Source organism: Tetrao urogallus (genome assembly GCF_951394365.1).
Source record: "Tetrao urogallus genome assembly, chromosome: 10".
Lineage (NCBI taxonomy): Eukaryota > Metazoa > Chordata > Aves > Galliformes > Phasianidae > Tetrao > Tetrao urogallus.
In genome coordinates, this window is record NC_136823.1 from 11,787,545 (window position 1) to 11,812,121 (window position 24,577).

At 65.4% G+C, this 24,577-nt stretch overlaps 2 protein-coding genes across 2 annotated transcripts; both read left to right on the top strand.

The window, feature by feature from the left end:
* Nucleotides 1-530: 530 nt before the first annotated feature.
* LOC306950135 (laminin subunit beta-2-like) lies at nucleotides 531-13,524 on the top strand (the record flags this gene model as incomplete). The annotated part of the gene is made up of 36 exons (XM_079540292.1): nucleotides 531-763; nucleotides 908-1,148; nucleotides 1,954-1,999; nucleotides 2,482-2,657; nucleotides 2,737-2,860; nucleotides 2,936-3,009; nucleotides 3,098-3,286; nucleotides 3,357-3,420; nucleotides 3,498-3,700; nucleotides 3,769-3,889; nucleotides 4,006-4,194; nucleotides 4,274-4,453; nucleotides 5,303-5,415; nucleotides 5,532-5,611; nucleotides 5,843-5,999; nucleotides 6,145-6,297; nucleotides 6,375-6,533; nucleotides 6,609-6,730; nucleotides 7,298-7,418; nucleotides 7,699-7,891; nucleotides 8,070-8,213; nucleotides 8,358-8,589; nucleotides 9,027-9,190; nucleotides 9,272-9,496; nucleotides 9,587-9,801; nucleotides 9,877-9,973; nucleotides 10,448-10,823; nucleotides 10,894-11,078; nucleotides 11,384-11,613; nucleotides 11,742-11,945; nucleotides 12,093-12,237; nucleotides 12,321-12,528; nucleotides 12,602-12,743; nucleotides 12,912-13,088; nucleotides 13,160-13,316; nucleotides 13,391-13,524. 36 exons carry the CDS (start codon nucleotides 531-533, stop codon nucleotides 13,522-13,524), a joined length of 5,973 nt encoding a protein of 1,990 aa, XP_079396418.1.
* A 365-nt stretch (nucleotides 13,525-13,889) lies between these two features.
* LAMB2 (laminin subunit beta 2) lies at nucleotides 13,890-22,732 on the top strand (the record flags this gene model as incomplete). Its single annotated transcript, XM_079540171.1, has 32 exons — nucleotides 13,890-13,962; nucleotides 14,123-14,298; nucleotides 14,371-14,506; nucleotides 14,625-14,698; nucleotides 14,799-14,987; nucleotides 15,061-15,124; nucleotides 15,628-15,830; nucleotides 15,925-16,045; nucleotides 16,162-16,350; nucleotides 16,447-16,626; nucleotides 16,694-16,806; nucleotides 16,882-16,961; nucleotides 17,039-17,174; nucleotides 17,344-17,499; nucleotides 17,587-17,714; nucleotides 17,791-17,908; nucleotides 17,992-18,184; nucleotides 18,252-18,395; nucleotides 18,485-18,716; nucleotides 18,795-18,958; nucleotides 19,033-19,257; nucleotides 19,692-19,906; nucleotides 19,987-20,083; nucleotides 20,149-20,521; nucleotides 20,599-20,783; nucleotides 20,860-21,101; nucleotides 21,166-21,369; nucleotides 21,440-21,584; nucleotides 21,670-21,877; nucleotides 21,950-22,091; nucleotides 22,178-22,514; nucleotides 22,596-22,732. 32 exons carry the CDS (start codon nucleotides 13,890-13,892, stop codon nucleotides 22,730-22,732), a joined length of 5,379 nt encoding a protein of 1,792 aa, XP_079396297.1.
* Between the last annotated feature and the right edge of the window lie 1,845 nt (nucleotides 22,733-24,577).

Here is a 24,577-nt window from a genome sequence, read left to right on the forward strand (position 1 = left end):
GGAGCCTTGCTGAGCACGGCCCTTCCCTTCCTCTGGGCTTCCCCTGCACAGTGTCTGGCCACTGAGCTGCACATCCACCCTGCCCTAAGCTCTGGCATCCCTCGCCCAGGGGATGAGCAGCACTGGGACACGCTGAGTGCTGCCGGGCCCTGGGGGCTGCGTTACCTTCCTGCCTCCCTGCTCCGCGGCATGCAGCCAGAGCACGGCCTTGGTGCAAGCACGCGGGTCCTCTTCCTTCCTTCAGCCTTGGCTAATAAAAGGCACCATGTGACAGTGAGGACTTTGTTGGGCTCCAGCATTCTCGGGGATCCCAGGCAGCGCCGGCGGGCACGGGGTGAGTGAGGCCTCTTAGGGCACGGCAGCACCTGCGGAGCAGGGTTTGTGGTGCAGGGAGGCGTGGGGAAGCGTGCCGCCCCAGGGCGCGCGTTGTGCTCCTGGAGACGCGCCCTGTGTAGGCATGGGGTGCCCACGGGCCGCACGGCGACTCGCAGCCATGGCTGATGTGTGCTGACGGTGCCACGCGACCGGCCATGGCTGTGCCGTGCGGGGCAACCACCGCCTGGCACCCGGCCTGCGCCTCACCTTGCTGCACCTCGGCGCAGGCAGGGCCCTCCCTCCCTGGCACAGTGCACGGAGGAGGAGACAGCCGCTGGCCGCCCTCCTCCAGGAACAAGCGGCCGAGCGCAGCGGGGCCGTGCCGGCTCAGCTCGTGGCCCCCAGAGGGCACGGCCACCTGCCCGGCCCGCCGGCCCCACGTGCACAGGTAGGAGCGGCTGCAGGGTCCCGGGGCGCGGCGTGGCCTTACGGCTGGGCGCGGGCAGCCAGCACGGCACAGCGTGTGAGGAACGGGGCCGGGGTCCTCGTGAGGAGGGGCTGCATCCTCCCACGGCCACCGGGTGCTCCCCAGGGTGGGTGCGGGTCGGACGTTGCCCGGCGAGCCCCGTGTGTGCCTGGAGGGCCGCGTGCCTGCCCACACCCAGCACGGCCCCAGTGCTGAGCCCGGGCGGTGCCGCGCGGCATCCCCAGGCGGGGAGGTCATGGGGCCTTGGCTTGGCCCCGTGGAGGATGAGCCGGCGGCCTCTCGAGGCGTCTTTGTTGGCACCGGGGCGTGCCTGGGCTGCCGACGCCTGGCTGGGCCGCACTGCCAGGCCTGGCCCCACAGCCCCACGGGCGGGCGGCGAGGGCCTCCAGGCAGAAGGAATCGGCAGTGACATTCCCGTAGCCTGGAGACCGCCGTCCCATTCAGTGGGCAGCGCATTTGAATAAGAATCGTGTGTGTCTGTGTGTGTGCGGGGGGGCCGGACGGCCGCCCGCTTTCCCATCGCCTCCCATCGCCCCGCTCAGTTCTGCACGCCTGGACTGGGGCGGTGGGCCCTCACCTCCGGCCTCACACATCGCTGCACTACCCAGGTACTGCCGGGCCGGGGTCGGGGCTAGGGAAGCGCTCGGTGTTGCCTCTCCAGCCCATTGGCACTGCGCTGAGCGGGACCGGCGCCGGGCAGAGCGCGGGTGTCCGGCTGGGATGGGCCTGTGGTGTCCTCCAGCCCCGGGTGGCTGCATGCGGGGACAGGAAGGCTGTGCTGGGGCGGCGTGGAGTCAGGCTTTGATCCGGTGATTGCAGGAGGCGGTGATGGCTGAGGAGAGAGCGCAACAGGAGCCTAAATTTAACAGCAGGACCCCGGCCAGCTGCAGGACGTCCTTGCCTGGCCTGCTCCAGCCCTGCTGACTCTTGTCCCCAGGTGTCCTGGTCCAGTGCTTGGACCCAATGGACACTAGTACCAGTGCTGGACACGGAGGCAGGGATGGGTGCTCTCTGACTGCAGGATGGGGTGTGGGGATGCAGCCATGGGGCTGGGGACATGGTTGAGAGATGGGTGATGCGTGTGTGGGGCTGCGAGAGGCCCAGGCAGTGCTGCCCCATGCTGTAGCCCCATCTCTGTGCCCCACAGGTAGGGCCCGTGGCTGCCCATGGATGTCCTGGTCCTCGCTCTCCTCCTGGGTAAGTGCTGCTCCCACAGTTCCCGGGGCTGCAGTGGCCCCAGGACCACTGCCCTGTGCAGGAGCTGTGGGTCGCAGGGCCATATTAATGCGGTGAGGGCCTGGGTACTGCAAATCCCAGCGAGGAATCTGGGCTGCATTGAGCCCTGCAGGATTAGCAAGCACCTGACCTGGCTCCCAGCTCCCCCTGGCACCACTCTATGAGCCGAGTGCTTGCAACACCCACACTCTCCCCCTCCCCATCCCTTCCTGCCAGCAGCCCGCAGCCCAGCGTCCCACTTGCTGGTGCTGCCCTCCCGGCCCTCACCCTTCCCCCCGGTCATGAGGCCACAGCCACACTGCCAGCATCTTTCCGGGTCACGGAGCTTTGTGCTGCATCAGTGGGTCAGGATGTGGGGATGGGGCAGGATGGGGGTAGGGTAGCACAGGGCTATGGGCTGTGGGTTTGTGGCGCAGCCCTCCCAACCCCTGCGCTCTGTGCAGCGGGGGTGCCAGCAGCAGGGAGCCGGGAGGAGCCAGATCCATCCCAGGGCTGTGCCTGTGGCAGCTGCTACCCGGCCACCGGCAACCTGCTGGTGGGGAGAGCTCGGCAGCTCAGCGCCTCGTCCACCTGCGGGCTGCAGGGGCCCCAGGAGTACTGCATCGTCAGCCATCTCCAGGTGAGCCTATGGCACGGCACAGCACAGCATGGCGAAGTGCGCCGGTGCAGCCCCAGAGTGATTGATGCTCCCCGTGCAGGACTCTGAGAAATGCTTCACCTGTGACTCACGAAACCCGGCCCTGCGTGAGAGCCACCGCATCGAGAACGTCATCTACCTGCACGGCCCCCACAGCGAGAGGAGCTGGTGGCAGTCGGAGAATGGTGAGAGCATGGCCACGCCATGCGTGTGTCCCCACGTGGGCTGCATGCCTCAGCCAAGACCATCCGTCCCTGCAGGCGTGGAGCACGTCAGCATCCAGCTGGACCTGGAAGGCGAGTTCCACTTCACACACCTCATCATGAAGTTCAAGGTGGGTGCACGGGGCACAGTGGGATGGTCCCCATGACCTGCCGGTCCCTATCCCACCGTGTGCCCCCATCTGACTGTGTGCCCGGCAGACCTTCCGCCCCGCAGCCATGCTGGTGGAGCGCTCGGCTGACTTTGGCCGCAGCTGGAAGACGTACCGCTACTTTGCCTACAACTGCTCCAAGCTCTTCCCCAGCATCCCCACACATCCCTCGGGGCACATAGGCGAGGTGCTGTGTGAGCAGCGCTACTCTGAGATCGAGCCCTCCAGCCACGGCGAGGTGCGTACAGCTGGGTGGTGTGGGGAGATGGGGCCGGGGAATGCGCTGACATGCTACATCCCACCTCCAGGTCATCTTCAAGGTGCTGGATCCCTCCATCCCAGTGGTGGACCCATACAGTCCCAGCATCCAGGGTGAGCGTCCATAGGGACGGGATGCGGTGCTCTGAGGCAGCGCAGTGAGCACTGACGATGCCACCTGTGCTACCCAGAGCTGCTGCGTGTCACCAACCTGCGTGTGAACCTCACCAAGCTGCACACGCTGGGGGACAACCTGCTCGACTCACGGCAGGAAGTGCTGCACAAATACTACTATGCTGTGGATGAGCTGGTGATGCGTGGGAGCTGCTTCTGCCACGGCCACGCTGCTGAGTGTGCCCCTGCACCTGGTGCTCCGCCATCTGTCCCTGGCATGGTGAGATGCGGCGTGGAACGGCGTGGCACAGGGTGACCGCCTGGGCTGATCCAGATGCTCTCCCCCAGATCCACGGGCGCTGTGTCTGCAAGCACCACACGCAGGGGCTGAACTGTGAGCGCTGCGAGGACTTCTACCACGAGCTGCCCTGGCGCCCGGCTGAGGGCTCCAGCACCAACGCCTGCCGCCGTGAGTGCCACGCGCCCGCAGCCGGCGTGGTGTGGGGCCATGGGGTCCTGCAGCACATGCTGGGGTTTGGGGTCCTGCATGTGGCGGGTCGGGTAGCAGGGGTGCCGTCCTCACAGGGTGCGACTGCAACGAGCACTCACGGCGCTGCCACTTCGACATGGCCGTGTTCCTGGCCACCGGGAACACCAGCGGGGCCGTGTGTGATGGCTGCCAGCACAACACCATGGGGCGCCGCTGCCATCTCTGCAAGCCCTTCTACTACCGGCACCCGCGCTCCGATATCCGCGCTCCCACTGCCTGCATCCGTGAGTGCCCCCAGCTCTGTCGCCCCCAACCCCGTGTCCCCCACTGCCACCTGCCCCAGCTGCCACGATGTCCCCACAGCGTGTGACTGCGACCCTGCGGGATCGCTGGATGGCGGCGCCTGTGATGCACACACGGACGTGGCGCTGGGCATGATCGCGGGGCAGTGCCGCTGCAAGGAGAACGTGGCCGGGCCACGCTGCGACCGCTGCCGGCACGGAGCCTACGGCCTCAGCCAGGGAGACCCTCAGGGCTGCCAGCGTGAGCTGGGGCTGGGGTGGGCATGGGCTGTGGGGATGGAGGGTTTGTGTGGGGACGGAAAGGGAGGAACATGGATGAAGGAGTGGGGATGAAAAGATGGAATGAAGGAATGGGGATGGGGGTGGAGGAATGGGGATGGAAGGATGGGGATGAAGGAATGAGAATGCGGAAAGAGGGATGGGGATGGAGGGATAAAAATGAGGGGATAGGTTTGGGAAAGGAGATGGAGGGCAGAGCTGAATGAGTGAGTGATGAAGCAGTAAGGATGGAGGGATGGGGATGAAGGAATGGAAAAGATGGGGATGGGGATGAAGATGGAGGAATGGGAATGGAGATACAGGGATAGGGAGGGGAGTAGAGGAGTGTGAATGAGAATAGAAGAGTGGGGATGGGGAATGAAGGAAGGGGTATAGAAGGCCTGAGTTGGAGGGTTGAGGCCAGAGATGGAAGTGTGGAGATGGATGGGTTAGGGATGAAGCAATGTAGGAGGAGTGGGGATTGAAGAAGAATGGAAATGAACAGATGAGGTGGGAAGATATGGATGAAGGGACAAGGGATGCAGGGATGGGGATGGAAGGATTAGGCTGGAGGGCAGGGATGGAAGGGTGGAGCTGGATGAGTAGGTGATGAAGCAATGGGAGGGGATGATGGAGATGGAAGTAGGATTGGCATGGAGGGTTGGAGATGGAAAGAGGGAGGGAGGGTAAGGAAAGGTGGGATGAGCAAGTCCCCCATGGGGGACTCAGGGCCGTGGGGCTGCTGTTTGAACATCACAGGGTGCACTGGGGGCTGTGGTGGGTGGCAGTGCTCTGTGGCAGCCCACCATGTGTGTGTTTGTGCACGGGGCAGCGTGCCGGTGTGACCCACGGGGCACGGTGGCGGGCAGCTCCCCCTGTGACCCCATCAGCGGGGACTGCTACTGCAAGCGCTTCGTGGCCGGGCGCTCCTGCAGCCAGTGCGTGGTAAGTGCCCCAGCTCCACACCGTGCTCCATTGCCTTGGCTCTCCCCAGCCCCATGGCATTCCCCAGGGCTGGGCTGGCCCCACACCTACTCCCTATCTCTCCCATCTTACTGCAGCCTGAGTTCTGGGGCCTGAGCTATGATGTAGGGGGCTGCCGGCCCTGCTCCTGTGACTTCGGGGGAGCTTACAGCAACCGGTGAGGACCCACGGTACTGCCCAGCTGGGCACGGGGACACAGGGATGGGTGTGGGGACAGGGTGGAATGGAAGTGGTGGGACCACTGCTGGAGGGATGGGGACAGGGCTTCACAGTGGAGACAGAGTGGTGTGGAAGGAGGGATCTCTGTGCCTGAAGGTGGAGGGCTGGGGACAGGAAGGGATGGGTGAGGCACGGTCGGACAGAAAGATGGACGACGGCCATTCCCCAGGTGCTCCATGGAGGACGGGGCCTGTCCCTGCCGCCCCCACCTCATGGGCCGGCAGTGTGACCAGGTGCAGCCCGGCTTCTTCTGCGCACCCCTTGACCACTACACCTACGAGGCTGAGCAAGCCGTGGGCCACGGGCCCAGCCATCCCCAGCTCCCAGTGAGTGTCCCCATCTGGGCTTCCACAGTGCCCCATACCTTGTGTATGGCCATCCCCGTGCTCCGTGCATGGCTATCTCCACGCATGGCCGTCCCCATGCTCCACGCGTCACCGTCCCCATGCATGGCCATCCCCATCCCTGCAGGGCGCCGTGCGGGCAGAGGTGCCCCAGGACTGCCCCCAGCACCGCAATGGGGACCCAGCGGGGCGGAAGGCACGTGCTCGGCCCCAGCGCAGCCCTCCCCGCTCCCCCCAGCCCCGCGCAGCCCCGCGCCACAGCCTCCAGCAGCCCCCCAAGGTGAGCCCTGGGTTGAGGAGGGGGCACGGCGGGGCACAGCCTTGGGCTGGGGCTGAGCCATGCGGTGCCATGCCCAGCCCGACGTGGAGCCGGTGCTGCGAGATGGGGACGGGCGCATGGTGACGTGGACTGGACTGGGGTTTGCCCGTGTGCGGGATGGAGCTGGGCTGACATTCCATGTAGACAACGTGCCCTACCCCATGGAGTACGAGCTGCTGCTGCGTTACGAGCCTGAGGTGAGTGGCTGCAGGATGGCCCCAGTGTGCACCGTGTGGCACCGCCGGTGCTGATGGCCTCGCATCCCATTGCAGTCAGCCGAGGACTGGGAGGCTGTGGTGAGCATCAGCTCCCGGGCGCTGCCCACCGGACCACGCTGTGGGAACCTGCTGCCCTCAGAGCAGATGTACCACGAAGGCCTGCCCCACAGCCAGAGGTGGGATGGGGTGGGGGTGGATTGGACAAGGATGGAGGTGGAGACAGGGAAAGGGTGGGATGGGATGAGAGGGAATGGGATAGGTGTGGAAAGAAGATGGAGATGGGGATGGGGTAGGATGGGTAGAGGGAGCAGGTTGAGGATATGGATGGGGATGGGAATGAGGACAGGGATGGGGGTGTAGACAGATTGTGCTTGAGAATGGGCATGAGTTTGGGGATAGAGATGGGAATGAGACTGGCATAGAGATGAGAATGGGAATGCAGACAGGATAAAGGTGGAAATGTGCATGAGAGGATGTGGTGGGATGAAATAAAGAGAGAGAATGAAGATGGAACTGGGAATGGGGTGGGATAGGATAGGGATGAGGATGAAGGTAGGATCAGGACAGGGAGATGGACAACACTACCATACTTCTAGAATTGAGGGATGGGCATAGGATGTGGCTGGTATGGGAAGGGGGATAGTCCTACCACACAGGTCGGGGAATCAGGGTGATGAATGTGGCCAGGTCCTGCTACATTCTTCTGGCCATCTCTCTGTGACCTGACGCCTTCCTTTCTGCAGGTATGTGCTGCTGTCCCGGCCCTTCTGCTTCGAGCCCAGTACCCCATACGAGGTAACTGTGCGGCTGCAGAGAGCCAGCGTCACCCAGCGCCACCCCAGTGCCTTCATCCTCATCGACTCAGTAAGGGGATCCCAACACACCCCGGTGGGGAGATGGGCAGGGGTGGGCAAACCACACATAGAGTGGTGGACAGAGATGGGACAGGGTGGAGAGGGAGATGAAAGGGGTATAGATGGAGGCGGCAATGGGACTGGTGTTGCAGCTGGGTCTGGAGCAGAGAATGAGGATGGAGATGTCGGTGGGATGGGGCCACGCATGGGGACATCGGTGGGGCTGGGGATGTTGATGGAGTTGGGACTGGTCCCGGGGACAGCCCCACCACCTCCCCGCTGCCCCACAGCTGGTGCTGCTGCCACGTGTGCCGGAGCTGCCGGGCTTCCACGGGGCAGCAGTGGAAGCGGTGCAGCGGCTGGAGGAGCTGGAGCGCTACCGATGCCTGGAGGCTTTCCATATGGCCCCACCGCACACCCTGGCCGAAGCCTGCGCCCGCCTCATCTGCAGCGTCTCAGCCGTGCTGCACGATGGAGCTCTGCGTGAGTCGGGGGCTGCAGGGATGAGGGGCCATGAGTGGGTGGGTGGGTGAGTGGGCTATGATAGAGCCATGCTCGGCACAGCAAGGCCGGATAGTAGCTGGTGTGGAAGAGGCCAGGGGTTGGTGGCAGTGTGTGGCATGGCATTCCCATCCCCAGCTACAACCCTGTTGCCCCACAGCCTGCCAGTGTGACCCACAAGGCTCCCGCAGCAGCGTGTGCCAGGTGCTGTCAGGGCAGTGTGAGTGCAAGCCCCACGTCCTCGGCCGACGCTGTGACCGCTGCGCACCCGGCAGCTACGGCTTTGGACCCCTGGGGTGCAGCCGTGAGTAACAGGGTCTGCTGGTGTGTCAGGCATGCCAGGATGGGACCCCCCTGTCTGTGTGTCTGTCTGTCTGTCGGTCCATCCCACTGGGATGATTATTCTCTGGTTTGAGGTCACCCTGACGTGAGCTGTGCCATTCCACAGCCTGCGCCTGCTCCCCGGAGGGCTCTGTGTCGCAGCTGTGTGATGCGGGCAGTGGGCAGTGCCGCTGCCAGCCGGGCATTATGGGCCGGCAATGCGACCGCTGCCAGCCGGGACACTGGGGCTTCCCCAGCTGCCGGCCCTGCCAGTGCAACGGGCACGCCGAGGAGTGCGACCTGCGGACGGGCAGCTGCCTGCACTGCCGAGACCACACCACCGGCCGGCACTGCGAGAGGTGAGCATGCTTGGGTGAGACGGTTCGGCACGGCATGGCATGGCATAGCATACTTACAGCACTGATGAGGTGGGGTAGGACGGGATGAATGGGATTGAACAGGTTTAGATTGTATGAGATGGGATGGGACGAGAAAAGATGAGATGGGATGGGATCGGGTGGGGTTAAAATAGATGGATGGGACGAGAAAAGATGAGATGGGATGGGATCGGGTGGGGTTAAAATAGATGGATGGGATGAGATGAGATGAGATGGTGTAGGGTACGGTAGGGTAGCTTGGGATGGGATAGGATGAGGATGGGATAAGAAAAGACGGGATGAGATGGAATAAAACGGGATGGTGGAACTGGATGGGACAGGTTAGGATTAATGGGATGGGATGGGATTTGATGAAATAGATGGGATGGACACCTGAGACCTCACTCCTGCCCTTGCAGATGCCAAGACGGTTATTATGGAGACCCGGTGCTGGGCTCAGGGCAGCAGTGCCGCCCTTGTCCCTGCCCTGGCTACCCCGGCACACGGCACTACCACGGGAGCGCCTGCCATGCCGACGAGGAGACCCACCACATCGTGTGCCTCTGCGCACCTGGATACACCGGTGAGGGGCAGACGGGCACCATGCTGCAGGACCCCAGCAAGAGGGCTGAGATTCCATCAGCCACACCGCACGTCCCCACAGGGCCCCGCTGCGACCGCTGCTCCCCGGGCTACTTTGGGACACCGGAGATGGAGGGAGGAGTGTGCCGGCCCTGCCAGTGCAACAACAACATCGACACCAGCGACCTGGGGGCCTGTGACCCGCACACAGGGCACTGCCGCCGCTGCCTGTACCACACTGCCGGGCCCCGCTGCGCCCAGTGCCAGCCCGGCTATTTCGGCAATGCCCTGCAGCGCAGCTGTCGCCGTGAGTTGGGCCGGGGGCTGTGGGCGTGCGAGGTCTTGGGGTGGCGTGAGGCTGAGCCCCCTGCCCCACATGGCTGCCCACCACCCGTAGGCTGCAGCTGTGACCCGCGGGGAACGCTGTCTGCCCACTGCACCGCTGGCACCTGCAGCTGTGACCGCGCTACGGGAGCCTGCGCCTGCAGAGCCAATGTGGTGGGCAGGAGCTGCGACCGCTGTGCACCCAACTTCTGGAACCTGGGGGGGACGGAGGGCTGCCAGCCTTGTGGATGCCATGCCATGCACGCCACGCACCCCGCTTGCGACGAGGTGAGCATCCCAGTGTGGGTCCTGCGTCCTCTGGGGGTGAGAATGAGTGGGCTGAGCACCTTGCTCTCGCTGCAGGTCACAGGGCAGTGCCACTGCCACCTCGGCTTTGGTGGCCGTGTCTGTTCCCAGTGCCAGGAGAATCACTGGGGAGACCCCGAGCTGCAGTGCCGAGGTGAGAGCTTTACCCACGGACTGGCAGTGGGGTGTATGGGGACATGGGAACCCTGAGAAAAGAGGGGTCTTGGGGATACAGGGTGCCGTTGGGACAAAGGCTGTGCTTTGGGGTACATGGGGGCTCCTGGGAATATGGGAACCTTGGGGAAGGGGGAGTCTTGGGGACACAGGGGGTCCTGGGGACATAGGGTGAGATTTTGGCTACCTGGGGATTCCTGGGAACATGGAGAGAATCCTGTGGATGTGAAGGGCCTCGGGGACATAACGAGCTCCTGAGGATGTGGTGGGACCCTGGTGATAGGGATGAACCATGTGCCACAGCATGATGCTGGGGACATGGGATAGGGACACAGTGAGTCTCCGGGTATGTGATGGGACCCTGGAACCACGGGTGACCCAGGAGACACAGTGCCACTCTGAGGACACAGAGGCCTCTGGAGAGTTCAGGCAGTGACAGTGCTCATCTCCACAGCCTGCGAGTGTGAGCCACTGGGTGCTGAGAGCCCGCAGTGCGACCGAGCCAGTGGACAGTGCCAGTGCCGGCCAGGCTTTGGGGGGCTGCGCTGCGACCGCTGCCAGCGGGGCTACCAGGCCGCCTTCCCTCGCTGCTCTCCATGCCACCCCTGCTTTGGGCACTGGGATGCAGTGCTGGGCAGCCTGCAGGATGGGCTGCAGCACCTTGGGGCACGGGTACGGGCGCTGCGTGAGGGAGGGTCTGCAGCCCCGCTCAGCCCCCGCCTGCGAGCACTGGAGGAGGCCCTGAAGCATGCAGAGCGGCTGCTGGGTGAGGGGAGCAGCCCCAGTAGCCCCCTCCTGCAGGAGCTGGCCGGGCAGCTGGATGGCAGCAGGCAAGTGCACACGGTGGGCTGGGGGGGGCTTTAGGCATCCAGAGGTGTTTGAGAGCTCTCTGCCCCATAGGACAGAGCTGGACAACTTCTGGAAGAGGCTTCAAGAGCTGGAGCAACACGTGGATCAGCTGGAGCAGGCTGATGTGCTGCATCGCAGCCGGCTGGCCAGGCTGAGCCATGAGTTGGGTGGGCTCAACCAAACCACCTCCCGCCTGCAAGCTGTCCTCGGCACCGTGACAGCAGCGGGATTCAGGGGTAAGGGCATCCAGTGAGGGCTTCTGGGGGTATGGGGGCTGGGAGAGCCGTGCCCCAGTGCTGGATATGTAGCTGGGACTGGGAGAACTGTGCCCTAATTCTGAGTGCGTGGTAGAACTCTGGGTTGTGGTGGGGTCCTAGGAACAGAGGGACCTTGGGAAAGTGGTGGGACTCCGAATATAGAGAGACAGTGGATACTTAGGAGATCCTGGGACATGGAAAGACACAAGGGATATGGCTGATCCTGGAGCCATAACAGGATGCTGGGGACATGGTGGGACTCGAGGGACACTCTGTACTCGCAGAGTCATACCAGAGCATCGTGGTGGCAGCACGGGACTCACGGCAGGCAGAGGTGGTGGCCAATGGCACGGCAGGTGAGCTGAGTGCAGCACGGGCCACGCAGTGGGCAGCTGAGCAGGCCCTGCAGCAGCGGGGTGATGCGTTCCGCCGGAGCATGGCTGCACAGCGGAAATCCCTGCGGGAGACACAGAAACGGGTGTCAGGGCTCAGCGTGACCGGGATCAATGAGAAGGTGAGAGTGGGACGGGGGAAAAAGGGCTCGGGGTGATCACATCACAGGTGACACGCAGGTTGCTTGGCTCTTGTGCCAATTGGGATGAGGGTCTGCCCATTCAAACTCCACCTTTTGGATCCCTGCAGATTTGTGGGGCTCCTGGAGACCGGAGCTGTGCAGAATCACTGTGTGGAGGAGCTCTGTGCCGGGACAGCGTGGGGATGAGGCACTGCGGGGGTGTGGGGTGCACAGGGGCCCTGCCCGTGTCAGCTCAAGCCCTGAGCAGTGCCCGCAATGCCTCACAGCAGCTGGAGGTGGCCCTGGGACAGCTGAGTGCTGTGACACAGAAGGTAGGGATGGCGTCCCCATGTGCTGGGTTCTCATGCGAGGCCCTTTGTGCCCACTTGAACACCACACCTGTGCCCACTCCTGGGTCAGTGCCGGCCCCTTGCATATCCCAACTGTAAGCTCCTTGGTGCCCCTTGGTTACACCCCAGATGCAGGAGGTTCAGGACCTGGCACGGGGTGCCCGCAGCCGTGCAGAGGAGGCGTTGGAACGCTCACAGGCTGCCCGCAGCCGCACAGAGAAGGCGACAGCACAGTTGCGGGACTTCATCCGCCGCATCAAAGCCTTCCTGTCGGGTAGGGCCAGCAGTGTGTGGGCACCAGGCATGGTGCGGGGCATGGAGCCCACCCTGAGCCCACCCCGCTCCGATGTCCTGCAGAGGAGGGTGCAGATCCAGGCAGCATCGAGCTGGTGGCGCGGCAGGTGCTGAACATCTCCCTGCCCAGCAGCCCTGCACACATCCAGGAGCTGCTGCGGGAGATGCAGGAGAGCATCAGCCAGCTGGATGGGGTGGACGCGGTGCTCAACGGCACGGCACAGGGGCTGGAGGCTGCACAGGGGCTGCTAGCACAGGGACAGGATGCCAGGTGAGTGGTGACAAGCTGGATGGGGAGGGCGACAGAGCCCTGAGCAGAGCTGGAGATGTCTGCATCGCCACAGGGAGCGAGCAGAGGGCATGAGGGACGAGCTGGCGGGGACGCAGCTCGCACTGCAGATGGCACAGGCACAGGTGATGGCGGCTGGGAGCACCCTGCAGAGAGCCAAGGATGGCATCCGGGCTGCTGAGGGCAAAGCCAGGGAGGTGAGAGGTGATATTGGGGATGGGGACCCTAGCACACCCCTGGGCCCTGTGGGTAATGGAGTGGGGACACATGGGGAGCAAAGCCGATGCTATGGTGTGGTGTGGGCACGCCACGGGTACCCGATGGGCACCCGGTGCCCACCCGCCACCTATGTCCTATGCACCCAGGCGGAGCGCAGGCTGCAGGCGCTGCAGGGGAAGGAGTCACGGCTGCAGCGGCGGCTGCGGGAGCTGGCACAGCGCGTCACCGCCCTGCAGCAGCGCGGACAGGACGCCCGGCGCCTGGCACAGGATGCCAAGGATGGGGCGCAGCGTGCCACCGCCGCCTCGAGGACGCTCAGCCAGGTGAGCCCCGGCCTCGCAGCAGGCGGGGGGCGATGCGGGGAGTTCGGCCTCACCGTGCCGTGTGCCCCCAGGACCTGGCGCAGGTGACTCGGCGCTACGTGGTGCTCAAGGACCGGGTGAGCGGGATGGCGGGGATGGCCGGCGGGGCCCTGCAGCGCGTGACGCGGCTGACGGCCGAGGCCAGGGACCTGCTGGATAAAGCCAACAGCAGCAAGAAGCGGCTGGAAGGTAAGAGGCGGCGTGGGACAGGGGCCGCCCGCTCGGTGCCCGCAGCCCACCCTGCACCCCGTGCCTTCCCGCAGAGCTGGAGCAGCACTTCGGGGCCAACGAGCAGGCGATGGCGGCCAAGGCGACGCGGCTGCAGGCGCTGGAGCGGCAGGTGTCGGGGCTGCTGCAGGAGATCCGCGAGCGGGCCAACGCGTACGCCACCTGCTAGGGAGTCCGACCCGCTCGGGACGCGGCCCCGCGCGGCGAGGAAGAAACCCGCGGGGTGTCTGTAGCGCCTGCAAATAAAGCGCTGAGCAGCGGCTGCCCGTGTCCGGCCTCTCACTGTCACGCGTGGCCGAGTCCCGCGCGTCCCCCCGCGGTACCCCCGGCCTCCGGCGGGGCGGTGCTGGCCCTTCCCGGCCCGGCGTGGGCCGCCGTGCGAAGGGACCGCCCCGCGAGTTCCGCGCAGCCCCGAGCGCCGCCACAACTTTGCGGAGGGGCGGCGAGAGGGAACCCCCCCCCTCGGCAACGCGCGCCTACCCACGCGAGACCGGACCCCACGCGGCGGCACCCCGAGTCCCGCGCGCCGCCGCGATGCGCGGCCCCGCAGCCTTCCTCCCCCCGCTTCTCCTCCTCCTCCTCTCCCTCCTCGTCCCGCTGCCGTCCGGTGAGTGCGCGGCCCCCGCTTGCGGAACGCTCTCGGGTTGGGGTCCGGACCCGCGGGGCATTTCCGGGCGGATCGCGGAAGGGCCCCCGCTTCGGGGCCGTACGGGACGGGGACGGAGCTCCGCGTGGGGTCCGGCCTCATCCACCCGCTGCCCACGCAGGGCCGGGAGGGGCCGCGTGGGCCGTTTCTTCTCCCGACGCCCCCCATGGCTGCGCCCGCGGCAGCTGCTACCCGGCCACCGGGGACCTGCTGGTGGGGAGAGCCTCGCGGCTCAGCGCCTCGTCCACCTGCGGGCTGCGGCGGCCCCAGCCCTACTGCATCGTCAGCCACCTCCAGGTGAGAAGGGGGATGAGGGACGGGGGACGGGGACGTGGTGGGGTGGGGTGACCGTTGAGCCCCCGCCCGCAGGAGGAGAAGAAATGCTTCGTCTGTGACTCGCGGAGACCCTACGATGCCCGCAGCAATACCGACAGCCACCGCATCGAAAATGTGCTGACCACCTTTGCCCCCCGCCCCAAGAAGGCCTGGTGGCAGGCGGAGAACGGTGAGCAATAGAGCGTCCCTGGGGGGCTGCTCTTCCCGTCCTCCCACACTAAGGAAGCCGTGACTCAGCCCTGTGCTGCTGTGGCCAAGGCTGGAGTCACACGGGTGTCCCCCCCCAGGCGTGGAGCACGTCAGCATCCAGCTGGACTTGGAGGCTGAGTTCCACTTCACCCACCTCATCATGACCTTTAAGGTGAGCGCAGCAGGATGGCACAGACCCCATCATCCCGACTGCCATCCTGCCGCGTGTCCCAACCCTGCCGTGTGCCCCCACCCCTCCATGTGCCCCGCAGACCTTCCGCCCCGCAGCCATGCTGGTGGAGCGCTCGGCCGACTTTGGCCGCAGCTGGAAGACGTACCGCTACTTCGCCTACGACTGTGCTGCGTCCTTCCCCCACGTCCCCCGTGGGCCCCCGCGCCGCATTGACGATGTGATCTGTGAGTCGCGCTACTCTGACATCGAGCCCTCCACCGAGGGGGAGGTGAGGCTCCGACAGCACCGAGGGACACTTGGAGGACCCTGCTGTCCCCTCACCGCTCTCCTCCTTCCTGCAGGTGATCTACCGCGTGCTGGACCCCGCCATCCCCATCCGCGACCCCTACAGCCCCGCTATCCAGGGTGAGTCGCCCGCCCGTCTGCCGCCCTGCGGCTCTATTTTGGGTGCCACTATTTTGGCTGCTGTGTCCTCATGCTGAGCCCCACTGTGGGGCTGGATCCAGGAGTTTCCAGACCCATACAGCGGGGTGTGGATGAATGTGGGGCAGCATAGGATGCCAAGCAACGGGAGATGGGACCATGCCAGTGCCTGGTGCAGGGGCTGTAACCCCACAGCATGGAGCTGGTGGTGGGCAGATGAACGGTACAGGATGCAGCGGGTTAACAGCTGAGGCTAAATTTAGGCTGGGAGCAGGAGGGGAGGAATCTGCGGGGCCCGTCGGCTGCTGCTGGGAAGCTGCTGTCCCTGGAGAGCCGTCCTGCTGGCCCCATGTGCCATGCAGCACCGCCAGCACGGAGCAGTACATCCCCAGCCATGGCGCACCATGTGCGATGCGCTGCAGCTGGGCACAGCCGTGTTCAGCAGGTACGGGTGAGCAGAGCCAAGCTGCCAACTTTCTATGCAGAGCTGCTGCGTGTCACCAACCTGCGGGTGAACCTCACCAAGCTGCACACGCTGGGGGACAACCTGCTGGACTCACGGCGGGAGATCCGCGAGAAGTACTACTATGCACTGTATGAGATGGTGCTGCGTGGAAACTGCTTCTGCTACGGGCACGCCTCGGAGTGTGCGCCGCTCAGCGGGGCCACAGCCACTGTGAATGGCATGGTAGGTCCAGCCATAGCACAGACCCCTGTGCTGTACTGCATTGGGGTGACCGCAGCACCCAGTCCCACAGCTCCTCACCATGGCATCCCGGCAGGTGCACGGGCGCTGTGTCTGCAAGCACCACACGCAGGGGCTGAACTGTGAGCGCTGCGAGGACTTCTACCACGAGCTGCCCTGGCGCCCGGCTGAGGGCTCCAGCACCAACGCCTGCCGCCGTGAGTGCCATGCGCCCGCAGCCGGCGTGGTGTGGGGCCATGGGGTCCTGCAGCACATGCTGGGGTTTGGGGTCCTGCATGTGGCGGGTCGGGTAGCAGGGGTGCCGTCCTCGCAGGGTGCGACTGCAACGAGCACTCACGGCGCTGCCACTTCGACATGGCCGTGTTCCTGGCCACCGGGAACACCAGCGGGGCCGTGTGTGATGGCTGCCAGCACAACACCATGGGGCGCCGCTGCCATCTCTGCAAGCCCTTCTACTACAAGGACCCCAGCAAGGACCTGCGGGACCCTGCCGTGTGCCGAGGTCGGTGCTGGGACATGGGGTGGCACAGGGCTGCATCCGGCCCCGGTGCTGTGGGGCTGGCACGAGGGCTTTGGTGCTGACCCTGCCTGTCCCCAGCCTGCAACTGCGACCCTGAGGGCACCGTGGATGGAGGGCTGTGTGACGGTGCCGATGACCCGGAGCGGGGGCTGATCGCGGGGCAGTGCCGCTGCAAGGAGCATGTGCAGGGCCCTCGCTGCGACCGCTGCAAAGCCGGCTTCTTTGGGCTCAGTGCTGCCAACCCGCAGGGCTGCCAGCGTATGTATTGGGGCACTGGGTCACCCAGCGGTGTCGGGCACCACCACAGACCGCTGTCTGTGTGCAGGGTGTCGGTGTGACCCCCGTGGCACGGTGGCCGATGGCAGCCAGTGTGACCCTATCAGCGGTGACTGCCTCTGCAAGCGGCTGGTGACCGGGCGCAGCTGTGACCAGTGCCTGGTGAGTGGGACGTGCACGGTGCTCAGGGCTGTGGCACCACGGCTGGCCGCTCGCTGACCCCATTGCTCTCCACAGCCCGAGCACTGGGCTCTCAGCCACGATCTCCCTGGCTGCCGGCCTTGTGAGTGTGATGTGGGAGGTGCCCGCAACAACCGGTGAGTTTTGTGACAGCTCAGGGTGGAAGGGGCAATCCTTTAGCCCCGGGGGGCTGACGATGTGGTTGGGGTGCCAGGTGTGCTGCAGGAACGGGGCAGTGCCAGTGCCGCAGCCACATCGTGGGACGGCAATGTGAGCAGGTGGAGCCCGGCTTCTACCGCATCAACTTGGACCACTACACCTACGAGGCTGAGGATGCCCGGCTGCACAAGGTGAGGGACAGAGGTGTCCCTGGTGGGGCATGGGCTGAGCAGAGCACCGGGAAGGACATTTGCAGGGTCTCCAAGCCAGCTGGCACCAAGTGAGAGCAGTGAGGCTGAGATGCATGCTGACTGAGGCCTCTTTTGGGGTCCTCCTGCTCACCTCTGCCCCTTTCCCCAGGGCTCGGTGGTGGACCGTGAGCCTCACGCAGGTCACCCGGCCTCCTGGACAGGGTCAGGCTTTGCCCGCATGCAGGAGGGCGGCTGGGTAGAGTTCCACGTGAGCGACGTGCCCTTCTCCATGGAATACGATGTCATCATCCGCTATGAGCCCCAGGTGAGCCCCCTGGTTGGGGTGTTGCACCTCCAGAAGTGGCCTGCAGGACTTTTGGTCCACTGATTTCTGCCTGTTCTTTGCATGCAGCACCCAGAGCCCTGGAAGGAGGTGAGGGTGCAGGTGCTGCGCCCCAGCCTTGTGTCTGCCAGCAGCCCATGTGGGAACACCATCCCGGCCGATGACCAGCTTTCCACCAGCCTCCTGTCTGGCGCCCGGTGAGTGTCCCAGCAGGGCTCAGCTGAACAGGGCTGGCAGGAGGCATCCACTTCCCCTTGCTCCGCTTTGTCCCAGGTATGTGGTGCTGCCCCATCCCATCTGCCTGGAGCGGGGCGTCTCCTACACCATCCGCCTGGAGCTGGGCTGTGCCACAGGGCAGCAGGACCCCACCACCAGCGTGCTCATCGATTCGGTGAGGGGTCTGGGATGGGGCTGCATGCGTCAGGGGGCACAAAGGATGTGGAATTAAGATGACATCCTGCTGACCCCCCACAGCTGGTGCTCCTTCCACGTTACTCCTCCATGGAAATGTTCATTGCGGGTGACCCCGCTGCCATGGGACGTCGGGAGACCTTCGAGCGGTACCGCTGCGCTCAGCATTTCCACACTGTGGTGATGTCACCGGTGGCAGAGCCCTGCTCCCGACTCCTGCACAGCCTCTCAGCCATCCTGCACAACGGGGCACTGCGTGAGTATGGCCTTGCACGCCCCACACCCCATGCTGATGACCGGTGCTCACTGTGTCCTGCCCGCAGCCTGCCTCTGCGACCCACAGGGCTCGCTCAGCGCTGAGTGCCAACCCCAGGGTGGGCAGTGCCGCTGCAAGCCCAACGTCGTGGGACGGCGCTGTCACCGCTGCTCCCCAGGCACCTTCGGCTTCGGGCCCGGCGGGTGCCGACGTGAGTGCCTATCCAGAGCAGCGGATGCAGGGAAAGGTGCTCCCTGTTTGCCAGGGACTTCAACACATAGATTCTTTGATGCCTTGCAGCCTGCCAGTGCAGTGGTGAGGGATCGCTGAGTGCCGTCTGCGACACCGTCACAGGGCAGTGCCCCTGCCGCCAGGGTGCCCACGGCTCACGCTGCGACCGCTGCCAGCCGGGCCACTGGGGCTTCCCGACCTGCCAGCCCTGCCAGTGCAACGGGCACGCTGAGGAGTGCGACCCACAGACGGGCAGCTGCCTGCGCTGCCGCGACCACACGGACGGCGAGAGGTGCCAGCGGTAGGCAGGGTGCTCACTCGCCTGGAACGTGGCAGAGTGCCGCGGTCAGCCCTAACCCCGCTGACTGCCCACCCCCAGGTGTGCCGTCGGGCACTTTGGGAACCCGGCGCTGGGCTCCGGCCAGCACTGCCGGCCCTGCCCCTGCCCTGACGGACCTGGCGGCCCCCGGCACTTCGCTGCCTCCTGCTACCAGGATGGGCGCTCCCGGCAGGTTGTCTGCCACTGCAGCCCCGGGTACACAGGTGAGTGCTTGCTGTGGCTTGCTCGGTGTCCGCAGCCCTGTCCCCAGGCACTGCTCAGTACTTTGTGCCAACAGGTCCCCGCTGTGACGAGTGTGCGCCTGGGTACTACGGAGACCCTCTGCAACCCGGCGGGCGCTGCCTGCCCTGCCAGTGCCACAATAACATCGACATGACAGATCCAGAGGCGTGTGACCGGCGCACGGGGCAGTGCCTGCGCTGCCTCTACAACACGGCAGGGCCACACTGTGCCGAGTGCCAGCCTGGGTACTATGGGGATGCTATGCAACACAGCTGCAGGCGTGAGTATACACAGATGTGCTAGACGTGCCTCCTGCCCCGGCACTTCCAGGGCCCATGTGCACACCACTGTGGGGTCCCTGTCCTGCTGTGGCTGCCTCCTTTGCACAGCCCCAGCACTGCTGCCCTGTCCTGTCCCATCTACATCCTCATCTTGTGCCCATTCCTATCTTCTACCACTCATTCCCACCCTCACAGCCTCCTTGATTCTGTCTTTGACTTGTTCTTACTCCATCTCTATCTTGTCTCCATCCTATCCCTGTCCAGCGTATGTCTCTATTTTGCCCCATCCCATCCCTACCTGTACTCCTAGCCCACCTAACTGTAACCCTTACCCCATCCTAATTCTGATCTCCTCCCTATGCTATCCCTGTCTGCATCTTAACCCCATCTTTTCTGAAGCCTCCATCCCCACTCAGCTTCCCTCTGCTTCCAGGTTGCTCCTGCAATGCACTGGGCACCGACCCCAGCACCTGCGGGCCGCAGCAGTGCCACTGTGACCAGCGCAGTGGGCAGTGCCACTGCCTGCCCTACGTGGAGGGACAGAGCTGCGACCGCTGCAGCCCGAACTTCTGGAACCTGGGCAGTGGGCAGGGCTGCGAGCCCTGCGCCTGCCACCCCCAGCACTCCTTGTCACCTGCATGCAACCAGGTGAGATGCCCCAGGGATAGGGAGGCTGAGGGAATGGCGTGGGGATGGGGTGCCAGCTTTGGCTGCACTGTGTCTTTCAGTTCACAGGGCAGTGCTCGTGCCGGCCGGGCTTTGGGGGCCGGACCTGTGCCAACTGCGAGGAGCAGCACTGGGGTGATCCACGGCTGCAGTGCCGAGGTGAGAGCTGGGTGGGCAGGAGCTGTGCTGTGCCCTGAGGCACCCTAACTGCTTTCTCCCCACAGCCTGCGACTGTGACCCCCGTGGCATCACCAGCGCCCAGTGCCATCATGGCAGTGGGCACTGTGACTGCCGGCCTGGTGTCTCGGGCGTCCGCTGTGACCAATGCGCCCGGGGCTTTTCTGGCACCTTCCCATCCTGCCAGCCTTGCCACCCCTGCTTTGGGGACTGGGACCGCGTGGTGCAGGACCTGGCCTCCCGCACCCGGGCTCTGGCGCAGCGGGCCAGCCTCCTGCATCACACTGGGGCTGCCGGTGCCTTCGAGGGCACCTTCCGACGGCTAGAGGAGAGCCTGGCCACTGTGCGTGATGCAGTGGCCGCCCGCAATGCCACCGCCACCACCGCCACTTTCCTGACACGTGCCACAGAGGGGTTGCGGTGAGCACAGGGCGTGGGGCACAGCTCTGGGGGCATGGGGCAGAGCTCTGTGAGCATGGCACCTCCTTGTTTTGCAGGCAGCAGATTGGGGAAGCCACTGAGAAACTGACACAGCTGGAGAGCAAGCTGACAGCGGCACAGGATGCCAATTTCAATGCTAGCCACGTGCTGGGCATGGTGGACCGCGGAGCCCGCGCCCTCAACCACAGCCTGCAAGAGCTGGGGCAGCGGCTGCATACCCTTAAGACCTCAAATTTTCTTGGTAGGCATCACTGGGGTTCCCACAGCAGTGTTCCATAGTGGCAGACAGGGGTCTCATGTGGCTCCACTGCCTCCAGGTGCCTTCGACAGCATTCGCCAGTCCCACTGGGAATCACAGGATGCTGAGCGCCGAGCGGATTCCTCCACCCGTGTCATACCCAGCCCCGTCAGCGCTTCATCAGCCACACGGCACCACACCGAGCAGCTCCTGGCCAGCAGGAGGGATGCCTTCAACCGGCAGAACGCAGCCAGCCGGCGGGCGCTGACGGAGCTGGCGGCCAGGGCGCAGGAGCTGAGCCTGCACACAGTCAACAAGAAGGTGGGATATGGGATGGGAGTGGGGCATGACAACTGGGGATGGCTCAACTCCACCGGCCTTGCAGGTGTGTGGCGCTGCTGGGGATGTGCCCTGCGCTGAGAGCCCCTGCGGAGGAGCCGGCTGCCGGGATGAGGATGGGACACGACGCTGCGGGGGGCTGAGCTGTGGCGGGGCCGTCTCCACGGCTGACAGTGCGCTGGACCGTGCACGGCACGCACAGGAGGAGCTGCGGCGGGCGGCTGGCGAAGTGGCCCAGCTCTCCCATAGGGTGCGTGATGCAAGTGGAAGTGGGCAGCGTGGCCATGCGTGCTGGTACTGAGGGTCTCTGTTCTTCTCAGGTGGCTGAGGCCAAGGGGAAGGCGGACGAGGCTCGGCTGCAGGCACAAGCAGCCCTGGACAAGGCTAACCAGACCAGGGCCCGCGTGGAACACTCCAACAAGGAGCTGCGGGAGCTCATCAGCCACGTGAAGGCCTTCCTGAGCCGTGAGTACAGCATGCTGGAGGATCTACCCCCGCTGCCCCCTCTGCCCCAAGGCACAGGGGAGATGCTGATGGCTTCCACCTGCAGAGGAGGGGGCTGATCCCGAGAGCATTGAGGTGGTGGCCAGCCGTGTGCTGGAGCTGTCTCTGCCTGCCTCACCGGCCCAGATCCACCGCCTGGCCGAGGAGATCAAGGCACGGGTGCGCAGCCTGGCCAGTGTGGACGCCATCCTGGAGCAGACAGCTGGTGACGTGCGCCAGGCTGGGCAGCTGCTGCAGGATGCCCAGCGGGCCAAGTGAGTCTGAGGACATGGGGACACAGCCTTGCTGCAGTCTGAAGTACTGAGGCCATGCTGATTTGGCTGCAGGGCGCGGGCGGAGGGCGTGCGGGGCACAGCTGAAGCAGTGCAGCAGGCATTGGAGGAGGCACGGCAGGCACAGGGCACGGCCGGGCAGGCACTGCACAGCACTGCTGCTGACATCCAGCACAGCGAGCGCACCATCGGCACGGTAAGGGCACCCTGTGCTGCCATTGCACCCGGCAGCCCTGTTGCTTGTCCCCACCACGGAGACACCCCATCGCCACCTGTCTCCAGATGCGGATGCAGACGCTGGGTGCGGAGCAGCAGCTGGCTGCTGCCATGGAGCGGCTCGGTCTCCTGGAAGGACAGATGGACGCCTTGAAAGTGAAACGTGCCAACAACAGCCTGGCGGCAACACGTGCTCACGAGGCAGCTGGCATCGCGCGGGACCGTGCCAGTGAAGCCAAGCAGGTGCTGGAGGGGCCGCTGAGGGACCGGTACCGGGCCGCCCAGGAGCTGGTGCAGCACCGGGCACAGGGAGCGCAGCAGGCAGGCGGCCGGGCCCAGCAGCTGCGTGAGGAGGCCGCCGGGCTGCTGCAGGATGCCCAGGGCAAGCTGCAGAAGCTGCGAGGTGAGGCCAGGAAGGGTGCCAGGTTTGGGGGACGTGGTGTGGGGCTGTCCTCACCCACTCCTCCCGTCTTCCTCCCTGTAGCACTGGAGGAGGAGTATGAGCGGAACGAGCGGGTGCTGGATGCCAAGGTGGCCCAGCTGGATGGGCTGGAGGCCAGGATGAGGGAGGTGCTGGCCACCATCAACCAGCAGGTCCAGATCTACAACACCTGCCAGTGATGGCCGCCCTGCTGCCCACAGCCCCTCCTGCCCACCTTGCCTCTGCCGGCCCTGGGGGCGGCGGGGGCTCAGAGAGCCCTTGCGATGGGCACCCCGCGTGTGAATAAAGCTACCCAGCAAGATTCTTGTCTCCATATTACGGCTTCCATCCCCACCCTGCTGGTCTCGGGCGGGCTATAGGGCTGGGTCGCCACGCCGGGCCGCCATGGACGGTGACGGGGGCTAGGCCGACATGCTGCAGATGCGTGTGGTGGCCGGCCGGGAGCACAGGCGGAAAGACGGAGCGGTGGAGGCCGAGGGCTGGCCGACAAGGCGGGGCGGGGCGGGGACGGAGCGGAGCTCGGGACGCTGCGGACACACGGAAGGGCCGGGAACACAGCCGGACGAGGCAGGCCCGGCCCGTCGCCACGGAGACGCCCCGCCCGGGGCGCGCCCTTGCCCGCCCTCGGGGGCGGATCGGCGCCGCGGTGACGTCCCGCCGGGCGTCGTTGCCATGGGGACGCCCCGAGCCGGGCGCGGAGAAGAGCGGGGGCCGAACCGGCGGCCGGGCCCGGCTCGCGTCACGTGACCCAACCACGCTCCCGCGTCACGTGGGCCCGTTCGCCGGCTTCCGGAAGTGCGTCACGGGCTCGGGCCTGTCTCCGGAGTGGGCCCGCTCGGAACTTCGGCTCAGACCGGGGCAGCGCGGAGCGGCGGCCGGGCCGTGAGTGCGGGCGGGCGGCGGCCGGGGCCGGGCCGGGCCGGGCTCGGCCCCGGGGGCGCGGGGCGGGCGGCGCCATCTCCCCGCCGCGAGCCGGTCCGAACCGTGGGGCCGCCGGGCACGGCCGGAGGCTGCCGCCGGCACCGCGAGGGGCTGCGCTCCGCTCCGCCTCCTCCTCCCGAGGGCCCTCAGGCGGTGCTCGGTGGGAGAGCGCCGTGCGCGGGGCCGGGGCCGTACGGAGCGGCTCCGGACTCGCCCTGCGGTTGGAGCGCGGGCCGGGCCCGAGCCTAGAGGCTCTGAGCCCGCGGGGATAAGAGCGGCGATACCGAGAGCGTCCGTTCGCACGAGGGGAAACGTTGCTGCCGGCTGGGCTCGGGGTGTGTTGGCGGGGGAGGAAGCAAAGAGATGATGGGGGCGGGCTGCCCCCTCCTCACTGCTCCGTTAAAGGCTTCCGAAGGGCGGGTGCCGGGGGCTGGAGGCAGGGGGTGTTTCCCTGCCGACTGCTGAATGCAGCTCCGGCACCTGGGGCAACCCGCATCCCGTTGTGCACCTCCTGCTGTCGCTGCCCGAACGCTTACTGGCCCTGTGATGAGATGAGGTGGCCGTGCTGCCCAACTGCTTGCTGCTATTTCTGTATTCACACCTTACTGGGGTTGCTACGGACCGTTTGTGCAGCCTCAGGATGAGCTGGACTGTGGAGCTGATTTGGGTTGAAGTAAATTCAGCCATCCGGACTTCAGTCTGTGTGGCTTCTTGGTCTGATGCACCCTGCAGCACGTGGGTGCTCACACTGACACAACACATGAGGGAAGGAGAAGCACCTACTCTTATAACCACACTCTCCGTACTTGAAGCGCTCTGAATTGTGGCTCATGCACCCATCTGGTGCCTCCCAAAGGTTCAGCCCTGGTATTACCTCCCTCAGTATTGACCCCCTGGGAGCAGCAGCACCCAAAATGCTGTGCTCTGGACAGCTGGCTGCTGCCCCATTGCTGCACATTTCCTGCTTGTGGAGAGGGAAAGAGTCCAGGATTAGGATAAACCAGTGAGAGTAACTCGTGTTTATCTTATAGTTGGCTCAAACCCTGAGGCACCCACAATGGCCTGAGGCTGTGATCAGGATTCCGGCAGCCAAAGTCAGGCAG